Source organism: Bombus affinis, chromosome 2, assembly GCF_024516045.1.
Source record: "Bombus affinis isolate iyBomAffi1 chromosome 2, iyBomAffi1.2, whole genome shotgun sequence".
NCBI lineage: Eukaryota > Metazoa > Arthropoda > Insecta > Hymenoptera > Apidae > Bombus > Bombus affinis.
The window spans coordinates 3,818,065-3,831,606 of record NC_066345.1 but is presented as its reverse complement, the minus strand read 5'-3'; the positions used below and the strand labels follow the sequence as shown (position 1 = coordinate 3,831,606).

General features: G+C 32.6%; 3 protein-coding genes across 3 annotated transcripts in view; all 3 read right to left on the bottom strand.

The window, feature by feature from the left end:
- LOC126928995 (cadherin-87A) overlaps window positions 1-4,112 on the bottom strand; it is a 521,848-nt gene extending 517,736 nt beyond the window's left edge. Inside the window, exons 1-2 of the mRNA XM_050744939.1 lie at window positions 3,945-4,112; window positions 3,404-3,536 (exon numbers count right to left, since the gene is read on the bottom strand). Coding sequence (XP_050600896.1) covers window positions 3,404-3,444 — 41 coding nt within the window. The 5' untranslated portion in view covers window positions 3,445-3,536; window positions 3,945-4,112. The remainder of the gene's footprint in view (window positions 1-3,403; window positions 3,537-3,944) is intronic.
- A 665-nt stretch (window positions 4,113-4,777) lies between these two features.
- Window positions 4,778-10,606, bottom strand: LOC126913805 (histone H2A.V). Its single transcript, XM_050717085.1, has 6 exons — window positions 9,647-10,606; window positions 8,899-9,028; window positions 8,676-8,753; window positions 7,235-7,348; window positions 6,505-6,634; window positions 4,778-6,148 (listed from the first exon to the last, which is right to left on the bottom strand). Exons 2-6 carry the CDS (start codon window positions 8,899-8,901, stop codon window positions 6,087-6,089), a joined length of 387 nt encoding a protein of 128 aa, XP_050573042.1. The 5' UTR covers window positions 8,902-9,028; window positions 9,647-10,606; the 3' UTR covers window positions 4,778-6,086.
- LOC126927873 (SPARC) lies at window positions 10,604-13,538 on the bottom strand. Its single transcript, XM_050743848.1, has 4 exons — window positions 13,389-13,538; window positions 12,625-12,846; window positions 11,467-11,817; window positions 10,604-10,663 (listed from the first exon to the last, which is right to left on the bottom strand). Exons 1-4 carry the CDS (start codon window positions 13,536-13,538, stop codon window positions 10,604-10,606), a joined length of 783 nt encoding a protein of 260 aa, XP_050599805.1.
- Between the last annotated feature and the right edge of the window lie 4 nt (window positions 13,539-13,542).

Below are 13,542 nucleotides of genomic sequence, written 5' to 3'. Positions count from 1 at the left end.
AAAAAATATAATATTAAGAAAATAAAGAGACGAGATTACTTGGCTCGTCAAAAGCCAACGTTGCGTTAACACAATATTTTTTCTTCCTTTTAAATCAATTTACCTTATTGAATCCTATAGAACCCATATCGTGATTATAAAAGAAAAATTCTAAGAATTCGCTACTTCTCCCATCTAGATCTTGCAATTGTATGAATTATCAATGTATCTATTATACTAATATAATATAATAATCTGCAATGTATCTATTGTACTAATAAATTTTCGGTGGCCTGACGAAACAACGATTCAATTCGCGATTGTTTAATAAAATTACATTTACGCGACTTTTACGTGATCCTTAATGGATTAATCACGTGCGGTGCAAGATTACAGGCGAAACGACGAAGAAGCGGCAAGAGACTCCGCCTCGTCTAAACTCTTAAACTCTCAATATCGCAAAGCGAGGTAAATCAAAGGATACGAACACGACACTCGAATCAATCAACCGATGTGATACCGACATGAAAGAATAAGTTGTAGAAAGACACGCAAACAAGATTACGCGTTTCCAGCTCATGTTAAGTAACGAAGAAGTATTTCCTGTATTTATACATGAAATTCCCAAGCTACGTCGGAGAGGCTCTCGTTCTAAGAACAATTCCGTGTTCATTCCTGCATGAACGTAGCGTGCAGAGATCCCTACCACGCAGGATAAACTTTCACCGCAACATTTGCCGTCGCCTCGATGACGTTGCCGATCAACCGACCTTGCGTTCCAAGTACCGGTATTTAGATTACAGAAAGCATTTTTGCTAAGACTCGTAGGATAGGCCACGCAAAGACACTGGACTGCGTTTAAAATATTTTCGCAGGAATGACACTGATAACAGGTTACGGCGAGAAAGTTAGAAATAAAAGGAGTCCTGCTCGATATAAAATTGGAAAAACCATCTCTGTGTAGAAAAATCTGTCTGTTTATAATATTAATGATTAGTAGTGATATTGATATTTACTGATGTAACGTGTAATTATCGTTGATAATTATTAATAATACTGATGATATTAACATAAAATAATTATTAATAATATTAATTCTGTTTATAACAAATCTATAATTTACCACTTGTCAACTGTTAACTGTTAGTTAATGCATAAAACATTGCGCAAGAAAGCCATGGGTATACAGGATTAATGTTTTAATCTTTTACAGTAACAAATAGTTTACTTCTGTAAATTTATTTGTTACGCGAAAATGACATAAACAATTGTAAATCCTATAAGGAATTCTAAAAAGTAATGTTCGTAACATCAGTACTCAACTACGAATATTTAGGCAAATTCATATTTTTATTAATACGTAAATAACGATTTCATTCTTCAGATATTGCAGCTTACACATTTGGATTATATTTATTTACTTATTTATATGTACGTATATGTGACAAAATTAGATACAAACATTTTGCGCATTGCTTTTTTCTCAATGACTCGATAAATATGTAGTAGGAATACATTAAGTTTGAGATAAAAGCATTTCAAGAAATTTGTGGAATTTCTTTTCTTTTTCCTCTATTCAATGTATTACAAGAAACGAGGTTTCTCGAAAGAAAATCAAGGATAATGAAATTGGCGAGCATTTTGGAACAAGGTTTCTTAGAATAACGTGTAATATGTAGAGTCCAAAATGTGGCCCTTTCTTTACCTTATTATTTTCATAATCCTAATCTGTGGACTACAATCTTTGGATTGTGATACTCATTAATTTTCCATAATTTCGTTGAAATATGGTTAAGCAAAATTTTATAGTTGCATGTAATACAACGTAGCTTATCTGTATATTTTGTACAAATTAATTGTTTCAGTAACCATTTCTGAAAGTTTATTCATTGTTTATTTATAATTTCATATTGCTTCACTATGCATGAAATTTTAAATAAAACATGTCAATTATTTCATGGTTAAAAAATCATAAAAACCTATGCCAGAACTGATTATTCATTCACATTCCCATGATACATCTGACACTTTATTTTATTTTATTAGGAAATAAATAATCAATTATGGAATCATTGTTAAAGATTATTAACTATGACTCAACGTGACGTTTATAAGAAACATGCACAAACTCATGAAAATCCCATATACATTCTAAACGACTTCTGGCAGTGTTCTAAGAATAAGCAATATAAAACTCTCTGGATAACGTGTTATTACGTTAACGTGCCGAATATTCAAAGTAGTTTTGTAATGAAAATCAGCGAACTTTGCATGAAAACAATGAAATCCAGTCCAAACAATAAAAGTGACAAAATGTGAAGCAAATAACATATATACATAAGTAAACGAAATTATAATATTAAAAGACGTAATATGTTATTTTTATTTAAAACGACAATCTTATATACTAATCGAAAAATAATTTAATAAACATGTTTTTACTAAGAATAGACCTATTTACATATTTGGAAGACTTCACAATTATTTTCAATAAACTATTAAAAACATACTAACAATTTTAAGAAAAAGCTATTAAATACATATAACAAAGAATAATATCTAAAACTAAATAATGAAAATATAAAACTAGAGCCTACATAATTATTCTAAAATGTGGAATCCATTACTATAAATAAATATGCGTTGCATTATTTTGTTTCCTCATAATATCCAAAATGCCTTAAAATGAGATTTAGTGACTAACCAAATATGGAAATGTATATAAATGTGTATTAAACAATCCATATTATTACTTATCAATGTTATAAATTCAGAAAATTAATAGCCCAAATTTTTCAACTTAAAATAAAATATCCCCTGATAGTAATATCATATAAACATGTAATATGAATGGTAATGGAATGGTAAATACAAGAGACAAACCTTGAAATACGAACCAGTTAATCATATCGTAGTTGTACAAATTTTCACAAAGTACAAAACATCACAAAGTATATTTTCCTTAAAGTAACTCTAAAACATAAAGTAACAGAATAAACTGATGAATTGTAACAACGCTCGATGCACATAACATACCGAGATGAAACAACCGTAAAAACATCGAAACCAAGCGTCAATACTGTTCATTGACCTTCGTTGAAGCAACTAGTGTTCAAATACATACACATACCGTACGTATGATTAATTTTCCGAGATCAATGGTAACAGTGAATGATGTAGTACAACAAATCAGTGAAATGATATGAAAAGCGCAAGTATATCTTCACTGAATCGTCGAATCTCAAGTTTCTATAGATATTTCCAGAGAACGTGACGTTAGTAAATTCAAAGTGAGCCACGGTGCAACAAGATGTTCCTTTCACCGTAACATAGTAAAGGTGAATAATATAACTTGGCTAACAGGTTGATCAAGTAAAAGCAATGTCACGCAAATATATTACGGAAACAGGGAGAAAAGACTTACCGGCCACGAAGGAAGGTTCGTTCCGTGTCTCTACTCGTCATCTTCAAAGAATCTTGGATCCAGGTGTATTACGGTGGAAAATTACGCCAAGGATGTCATACCGTTGACTCTTGCCACGAAACCAAGAAGACCGCTTCGAAACAGAATACGATACTCTTTATAATTACGAATCGCCGGTTTTTCGAACCAATTGTTTCCCCTACCCGCACCCTTCGCGCGCGTAAAAATTCGATTGCAAAGAGTAAACACCGGCAACAGCGCAACGTGAGCGAAACGGAAACAGGTCCTCTCTTCACGAGCGAAATTCCGGTACCCGTAAACCAGGGTATACCAAAGTATACGAAATCTTGATCGTACAACTATACACTGCTTGACATTACCCACGCGTTCTGTCACCGGTGTGTGCACTATCTCGCGGCCCTCTCACGACGGATCCGAGGACGATCCGTCGAGAGATCCTGTCCCCTACGCAAAGTCGATAAACGAGCTTGTTCGTTCCTGTTATGGAATGGAATTTATGTATCAAGCAACTGATGCTCACGTTTACAATGATATCCACGACACAAGCCGCCCAACCGACCGAACTCGTGAAAGGCGACTGAGCTTCTGACCGGCTTAGTGGGGAGCTCTTCCTTGCTGCTATCTCACTCCCACACAAATGCAAGGAGCTACACCGTACCCCACTAGAAGCGGACTCGACGAAAAGCCGCAAGGTTTTGAACGAGCCATGGGATTGGTTGTTGGAGGGGGAAATCGAGTAGTGATAGGAGACCGCTCCCAGTATGATGGCAGCACTGGACGTGGATATGCTCACTACGTGAAATTTTAAAAAATTTTAACATACCTATAATGATCGAAAGAAATGATCCTCTATTTTCGTTCTCATTTTCTAAATAATACAATTTATATCATAGAGATATTGCAAAATAGTATATATTACATCTTTTTACAAATAAATGTACTTAATTTTATACGCTAACAAAGATTATAACGAAACAAAGATTCGATTTATTAATTTTTAAATAGAATTACTAAGTATTCTTTCCTGCATTATATAATTTAAAAATTCTTTGCATTTATGTATATGCTCATCATATATCTTTACATCAAACCTAAGGTAGTTTTCCAATTTTACTAGACAACCGTTACATTCTAGCACAGAAAGTGTATTTGGAAACTGTTTACACATAATATATGAAAACATTACACAGTTTGTGTACAATAATGCATTTACAAAAATCATTCGTTGTATTACAGCCTTTTAATTATATATTACCTCTTAGTCCATTTTAATTTAAAGACTTAAAGAAGGCACAAAATACAAATTAGTATATCTTTTCTTGACTCAACAATTTTTAATAATTGAACTATAGATAATAGTAAAATTGCTCTTTATTATGAAAATGAACATTTTACATGTGGCTGGTATTTAATACAGCGAAAATTACACTAAATGACACAAGTAACAGTAGTTTTATGAATAAAATGGAAAGTGATGTGAAAAGAACCAAAATAGAAATCGATAGTTGTTAGAACTAAAAACGTACACTATTTTATTTCAAATTGTTTCGATATTTCTACTATGGATTTTACATTAATTGAACACTACTGGAATAAAGATTATATATTACATCAAAGGCTTTGCAATGCCGAAATACTTTTTCTTTGACCTTCACACGAGTAAAAGCCTTATAGATTTCAAAGATTCCAGTCTCATAATCATGGACATAAATTACAGCACGTTACAAATTATAACTTATTGCGTTTCATAAAATTAACAGAATAGAAACAAAGTCAGCAGAATGATTTCTCATGTAATCTTATATACTAATGTTACAGAGACTGAAAACTTCAAAAATTTAAGCAAAGATATTCGGCAACACAAATTTTAGAATATAAAGTGTCCAAAATTAAAAATTTAATCTAGAGGTATTTATGCACACTGTTTACTGCTATGAGATAGTTAAGAGTATTTAATAACAAGAATGAGTACGTAACTACTTTTACTTGTAACTATAATCATAAGGTATTAAACAGTTAAATATAAATGGATTAAAAATTTCAAAAATTGAAAGTGAAAAAATTTATGAAATACCTATTAATACTCGCTCATATTATACATTTTTATCGAATTACTGTTATGCTATTTAATAGCTAATTTTAAGAAAACAACATTAGTTGCACGCAATAGTTTAAAAAAGAGACAAAGTTAAACACCATGCACAAAATAAGAAATCAAAAGAACAATCTTCTTTTAAAATTGCAAACTTTACGACACATCCAAGTCCTTAAATACTCCAACTTTCAAAACGTTTAGTTTACAATCCGCATACAGTATCAAAGACTTCTGCAGTTTTGAGCAAACCATGCTACAACGCATCGCTTGTCAAGTAATTGCAGTATAACGTACACTAAAATTTTCAGACTATATTATTAACTTTCCCGATTCTAAATGCCAATTATGTGGTGAAAATTTGTCTTTTTTTTAACTCTTGTTACCTATATTAAATTATATCAATATTTGTTTTATTTATAGATCTATATATATTTATATATATATATATAAATCACGCCAGTCTCTCGCCATCAATTTCGTAACATAGGTACACTTTATCAACAATCACTCTGCTCGCATCTGTTTTGTCTACATAGCTTCTCACATGTTCTTAACTGAATCACTAAATTATGCTGGCTTTTGCGAACCCTTCTTTCCAATCAATGATTTGTGGATATGTGGTATAACACCTGTAACAGGAGAAAATTACATAAAAAATCATTGTTTAATCTTAATTACATTGATATAACATTCTATTACTTTTGGAGAATATAAGTAAGATATTTGCAATAAACATATAAGATAAATAATTCTTATGTTTTGACTAAACCTTTAAACTATCATTTTTAATAATCATAATATAACTTTTAAAGCTTTGGATATTAGAATCTGAATAGCAGAATTAATTACTTTGAATCAAGATTTTTAATTCAGGAGCAAACTAATGCTTTAATTTATTATAACAAGATTACATAATATGATAATATATGATCACGTGACCCTTTAATTACGACTATTAAAGTAATGGAACTATTAGAAAACATACCTCCTCCAGCGATAGTTGCTTTAATGAGACTATCTAATTCTTCATCACCACGAATAGCAAGTTGAAGATGTCTTGGTGTAATACGTTTGACCTTCAAATCTTTTGATGCATTTCCTGCCAATTCGAGAACCTAAAACAAACAAAACATCGTTTCATAACACATCTAACATCGTGTACTATTTATGAAACTTTAGCACGTAACACTACAAAACACAATACCTTACATACAGAATACAAAAAATAATATAAAAATATGTAACAATATGTGAATAAATATGTACATATCAGGATTAGACATCATGTTTTAATAGAAACATAGAAATGCTTCAAAATCACAAAAGTAATTATAAACTAAAGCATTAGTAATGCAAGAATTGTTTGTCCATAAACATATCTTTTTAGAATGTAACTATATGATAATATTTCCCTAACGAAGATGGAAATTTTTACTCTCGTAAAAAATGAAAAATATGAATTTAAAAGTGAAATTCTATATAACACGATAAGCAGAAGAAAGAATTGTTCCTTATTTGCCTACGGTTGACGAAAAGGCGGGAAAAATCGGCCATGATGCTTGGCGTTAGTGACGCCATCAGTCGCTAGTGATGCCAACGCATATAGTCCTGGTTATAACGGCTGATCTTCCTATTGTGCGTATTTGCCTTTCTTTCTCTGTCTTTCTCTCTTTGTTTTGCGAATGCTTTCTTCTTTCACATATATTCTCACTCACCTCAGCAGTGAGATATTCCAAGATAGCTGCACTGTATACCGCTGCTGTAGCACCGACTCGACCATGACTTGTGGTTCTGTTTTTCAAATGCCTGTGAATTCTACCAACCGGAAACTGAAAAAAATCAAACGTACTATGTCTAATATAGGTAAAAATGATATTACATCGGAAGGTAATTTTGCATTCGTGGCAAGGTAAATATTTTTGGGTTAGGACGCATCATATATAATGTCTGTTCAAATAACATGAGGTCACTCGGCGTCAGCAGCTTTTCGTATAACAAATATCGAACGACGACGAATGACACAATTTTTCGTAATATTATACGTTCCCAGTACTTTCCCCGCAACAATTCTTTATATAGCCACGCTGTATCCGATTCTTCTAAACGAAAAACCAATTTTGTCTACACATAGAACAGCACACATAACTCAGTCCTCTTTTAACACAACGAATATCGAGCGGTGTACGATGATTCGGCTTTCCCGAGCTCTCCAGTTTAGTATGTGATTTCGTCATTCACTAACGAATGCCCTGTATTTTATTTATTTACGCGTTCAAAATAATAATAAATTTTCTACAGTTGGAAATTATAATTATCCAAAGACAATGGTTGATAAACTTCATAAAGAAAATATGTTATGTTACTTTACAAGATATTAAGTTTAATGTTTACATACTTAATGTTATTATTTACATGTTTGTATACATAACTATATACGTTTCTACATATCACAAACTAGAGTTCTTTAAATTAATTTAAAAAATTGTTAAATTTTTGTAGTTAAATAAATAAGAATATACGGTTTCAACATAAAAAATATCAATGTCGCTATTGACTGAATTTCAATAATGGACGAGCCTATTGGATACAAAAATAATAATACAAGACTAAATTAGAACTGCTGTCAATTTAAATTATTTTGACAGGATTCGTATAATATGACTAAACGCAAACAATTACCAACACAACGATTCTTATTAAATAATTTTTTGAAAATTATAAAAAAAAATAATTCGATGAGAATTATATTAGTAGCTGAATAGGAAGATATGAGAGGAGGGGGCGTAGAGTACACAGACTCAACGACTCGTTTGAAAACTTCCGAACTTAGACGTAATCACCATAACTTTAATTCAAAAAATAATAGACTTCCTCCAAGTTTTCTTCAGTTATTAAACACAATACGTATAAATCGAAGTTAAATCAAGCACTTTCATATATTTTATTCACAGCAAGATCGCAAATACTTGAAAAAAATGAATTGTTCATTATGTATCTAAAAACGCTTCGGTTTTTCGCGCCAACCACAATGATTTAACCTTTTTACCCTTAAAATCTATTTAAAATAATCACGTAGACGTTCATTATCGAAAAATAATGTTGACAAACTTCTATTCTATGCATTTGAACTGGTCGAGTAGTAGGCAATAAACTCACCTGCAAACCGGCCCTCGCCGAACGAGAGACCGCCTTCGCCTTCGCTTTACCCGAGTCCTTGCCCGCCTTTCCGCCAGCCTATTCAGAAACGAAAATCACGGTTAATTTGCGAGATACGGCCACGAAATTTCGCCAGAAGACAGCATGAACATTGTAGAATACGGTTGTGCTATTAGAATGCACGGATGGCTAAAGGATCCGCTGAAAACTTGCGGATACTCACCATTATCGGACAAGAGCCTTTGTGGTTCACTACACGACAGACTTGCCAGAAGCACAGACGACGCCGTCTAAGCGCGGTCCCGCCAAATACGCTTGGCGCTGTCGGCACGTCCCGCGATCGTCCCACGTGACTAAAACACACCAATTACACTCACTCAATATAATGCCCGTTCGCCATCTGTTGGTCTTGACTCGTTACAACAATTTAATCGAAAGAGTAACGTTCCTATCTTGTATCACTTAAACATTGCATCGTGTACACTGGGTAATTTTCCATACTGTCTAAGGTACACTGCGTTATTATTCCCGTTGGTCACTTACCGTTTATTCCCAACTTATCAAACACTATCTAAAGTCTCTTTGAATTTTAGGCGTAACCACCGTGTAATTCTCATTTCATATTTTTCTATGTATCTCTTTGTTTGAATTTATAAACACACAGATGGTTTGATATTCGAATTCTTTTCATATAACAGTACTTTTTATGCCGACAAACAGGAAACGTAATTGCATAATAAATGTAAAGTTAATAAAAATTGGGAGAACAAAGAATTTATCATTCTGTATAAAAATTTCTTTACATCTATTGTACCATCACACACAGTAGATTACATATTATATCTTTATAGTATTAATACGATTTATATGCCGTACGCATATCGTTTCTAACGTTTAAGATATGTTTCTTAAAAAAAATAAATGATGTTATAAATAGTAACATCTGGCATAAAAAAGTGATTATACTTCACCTAAAAAGTATAAAATGCTAACAACGCGGCACCGATGAATTTCAAAGTAACCGATGAACTTTAGTCTTAAGTTATAGTCTCAAGAATTCAGTTCTTTCTCACACTTTGTGTCACAGGTATAACATAATAAAACAACACTGTACAAAAAAAGTGAAATCTGAAATGGAAACTTTAATAAACGTATATAATATATATTTATATTTTTATAATTAAATTATCAAACATAGGAGCGTGTTATCATTGAACACAACTGAATAGAATAAAACATGACGAAGAAATATCTACACAAACACATAATATAAAATAGTATTAATATTTTGTTGTTCGCGTTATTCAGTAAAGGCACAAATTAAATTATTCCTGTAAAAATAATCAACATGTATTTTCTTCGATTTTAACAGCTGACACCGTGAAGCATAGTATGTAGTGGATTAGTATTGCGCAGACGAAAGAAACTGTATCACTCTTTATTGATAGAAAGGCAGTCACATAATAAATTTATACAAAAGGTATGTATGTATATATGTGTATATATAGAAAATACGTACGTTGTTGCTACGAGGATAATATCAAGATTATACTACAGGGAGAGGAAACGAGCAGGTGTATCGCGTTTCTATTTGAACCATCATATGACAATAAACAGTTCTCAGGTTTTTAAAGAATTATTGTGGAAATAACGCGAGTAGTCCCTAACGTACACATCTCTATATTATTAGAGAGCACTGTCTAAAACTGCGGTTGGCACGACCATCACGGATGGGTTGCAATATCGACGAGTTTCTGCGCAGACATGCGCACTGTTGCGTGCGCTTTACTTGCAACTTTTCCCGCCATTTTTCTCATTCCTCGCCCTTTCATTAGTACTATACGTCGTGTGTTTACCCTCCTTTTTGTTCCTTCCGTTCATTTATTCCGTCGTAACCACTACCGCTTATCATTCGAACTTGTCTGTAGTTAGTATTGCTCGGACTTCTTTGTTTCGGCCAGTTCGTCGCACTTATCCTCCAAATCCTCCTGCAATTCGAATCAATATCATTTTAACTTACTATTACAGATCGAAACATTTTAGCAGATACATAAAACAAGCAGCATTTCACAGACTTCTAAGTAATATATAATACTGAATAATATCATTAGTTGTTTCATCTTAATTATATGAATAGTTAAATTCCTATTTCAATGTTCGCTATTGTTTATTTGTTTCAAAATATTATAGTGGATAACGGTATATGTAAAAGAGTAAAAAATTATTTTAAACGAATAGACAGCGAGAGTTTAGAGAAAGCTTGTATCACAATATAAAAACCTTATTGACAATTATTCAAAAGTGTATAAAATATATAAAATAAAAATTTCTTTAAAATTAATTTAGAAGGTTAAGTTTGCTATATGAGAACTATTTAAAAATCTTGCTATTGTACATAACATATGTACATTATACTTCATCTGTATAATATATTGTTTACCAGTATCTATGAAATTTTTAAAATTTATTAACTCTCTAGCAATTATAGAATTTATCAGTTTAATATCATAATACTCGAATTCTTTAAACAAATAAGGAATATCAATTCCTCTATTATAAAGTATATAATTATTATAATTAAAATTAACGTTTTCCATGTAATATCATTAGAAGTTTTAATAATTAAAATTTAATAAATTGTAATAATTGCATTCCAAAATTTATTCATATGTATGGGAGTATATTCATTTCAAATTACTAACTAACTAATATTATAAATTACTTTATAATTAATACTAATTACTAATGAATAACTTAAAATTATTCATTTATAAATATCAGGGATCGTTACCTCGTTAAGCTCTAAACATTTTCCCCACTCGATAAGGGTAATTTTATGGTCATTGTCTCTGTCGCAGGAGTCGAGGAACGGTGCAATACAATGCTCGAGAGCCATCAAAGGTGCTTTAATGGGGAAAAGTTCGTGTCTGGAAACAGCTCTGTCATGAGGGTGACCGTCTAAGTCGCACCATTTCCAGATAGCGGCGTTAGTCCAACGCAACGTATGATTTGTTTCAGCTTCCCGTTGCATTTTCAGATAATGCGATGGTAATTCTTGACGATCAGCAAGATCTCTCATGATATTAAACAGCCAGTCTCGCATTCGCCTTGGGAAGTCAGCCATGTCTTCCTTTTTGCACTCCTGCAACGTGGAAAACGGTCGAAGTTAGAACGAAACTATAAGAATACAATTAATTCACTCGTCTTCGAACTATTTCTTAAAATTCTTACTAATTCCATGTTGCAATGTTTAATTACAAAACTAAAATATACATATATAGTGATCCATAAATATATTTATATTATAATTAAAATTTTCTTTTATAAATATATTTATTACAATTTAAATTAAAACATTACAAACATAATCATCGAAAATTTCATGTTTCTTATAAATAACCGTACAAACTATTGCAACTTTAGTTTTGTATTTCATAAATAAAATATTTTAATCGTAATTTGTCCGATGTTTATTCAGTTACGCTACGTATCTTTACGTGAAAATTTAGTTAAAATTTCCGGAAATCGTTAAGTTTATATATCTATGTATTAATCTTGGTTTAATAACAAAGTCATGAACACATTCCCGTTTAATTATACGATGAAGTAATCTAACGAAATGGCGTTTAATGAACGCAAGGACAGACATAAAATTACAATGAAATCATTTCTACGGGACAAGAAGAACAACAATACACGATAGATAAGATACACTTCTGGTTATGAATAGCATTCCGTTATATCAGCCAGTGATAACTGTTGCAGATACTTTACCAATACCAATAAACGCTTGTTAAGATTTGTGAGAAAGATATTCGACTTTTTCGATTTAAGCGCAGCGTGTACCACAAACGATACGAATTTGTTTTTCGTATCGTGCGCTTTGTATTATATTATTTATAGAAATTTATCGTATCCGAACCGGTCGGTGACGATGGTAAGTACTTACAGGCATCTCTCGGCATTCACCGAAGTATACGACGTGAACGTGTTGATACTTTTCGGCGTTTCTGCATCTGGCGTCGCCGGAGTCGCAGAAACAACGCGCCTGGTAAACCTCGCAATCGCTTCCGAAAGTTTCATTGTGATTAGTGCAAACTTTTCGCCTAGGATCGACCTCTTCGTCGCATACCTCAACGCAAACACACTCGGCGGTGTCTTCGTCGATGGCCTGAAATGATCATAATCGTTACAACCAACGAATTTCTTTGTTTGGATGGAACGTTCGAACGTAAATGGAACGTTCCAAATGAACGCAGTACGAACTCTTATCAACCTTTATTCAAAAATTTCTAATCAACACCATCTTTTATAGTTTGCGTACTTAATTCCACTAGTTGGATAAGAGATTCTCAAAGGCCGATAGCGAAATGAATTCACGAGAGATACATTTTTAGGCAGAATATTGCATGGAAGTATCTAGGGCGAATCCTCCAATATTTCAAATAATTCTTATATCTTTAAAGAAGATGTATTCTTACAAAGCGAAAGGACTTAGCGAACCTACTGTCTGGCGGAGCACTTTTCGTACTTCTGCGTTTTTAGACGCTTGCGATTGTAAACAATCATAACAAATACATGTCATAAAATTGAATAATTGAAAGCCGAACATACTCGATGTACGATGATTTGGGTAATGGCAAAAATACAGAAGAATCGTTGAAGAATTGTACGCATCGTGGTAATAACATGCGATTTCGGTCTCTGACAAACCTTGCAAACTCGTCCTGCGCCACAGTGTTTATCCATGCACGGATCCATACGGAGCAAGCTCTGACGCTTCGATCCAACCTCGTTTCTGCCATCTTCGACGGTGACCTCAGCATCCTCCGCTGCCTCGGCTATTTCATCAGCCTCAAGCATGTTC

What these genes read in the sequence shown, in the direction of transcription:
- LOC126913805 (XM_050717085.1), bottom strand. An exon ending in CGGCGAGGGCCGGTTTGCAG is followed by an intron (nt 7,349 to 8,675) that starts GTGAGTTTATTG and finishes GATTTTTTTCAG; the next exon opens with TTTCCGGTTGGTAGAATTCA. An exon ending in AGCAACTATCGCTGGAGGAG is followed by an intron (nt 6,149 to 6,504) that starts GTATGTTTTCTA and finishes CTCCTGTTACAG; the next exon opens with GTGTTATACCACATATCCAC.
- LOC126927873 (XM_050743848.1), bottom strand. Translation starts at nt 13,538, where the DNA reads ATGCTTGAGGCTGATGAAATAGCCGAGGCAGCGGAGGATGCTGAGGTC. An exon ending in GTGAATGCCGAGAGATGCCT is followed by an intron (nt 11,818 to 12,624) that starts GTAAGTACTTAC and finishes TCCACGTTGCAG; the next exon opens with GAGTGCAAAAAGGAAGACAT. An exon ending in AATGTTTAGAGCTTAACGAG is followed by an intron (nt 10,664 to 11,466) that starts GTAACGATCCCT and finishes TTCGAATTGCAG; the next exon opens with GAGGATTTGGAGGATAAGTG.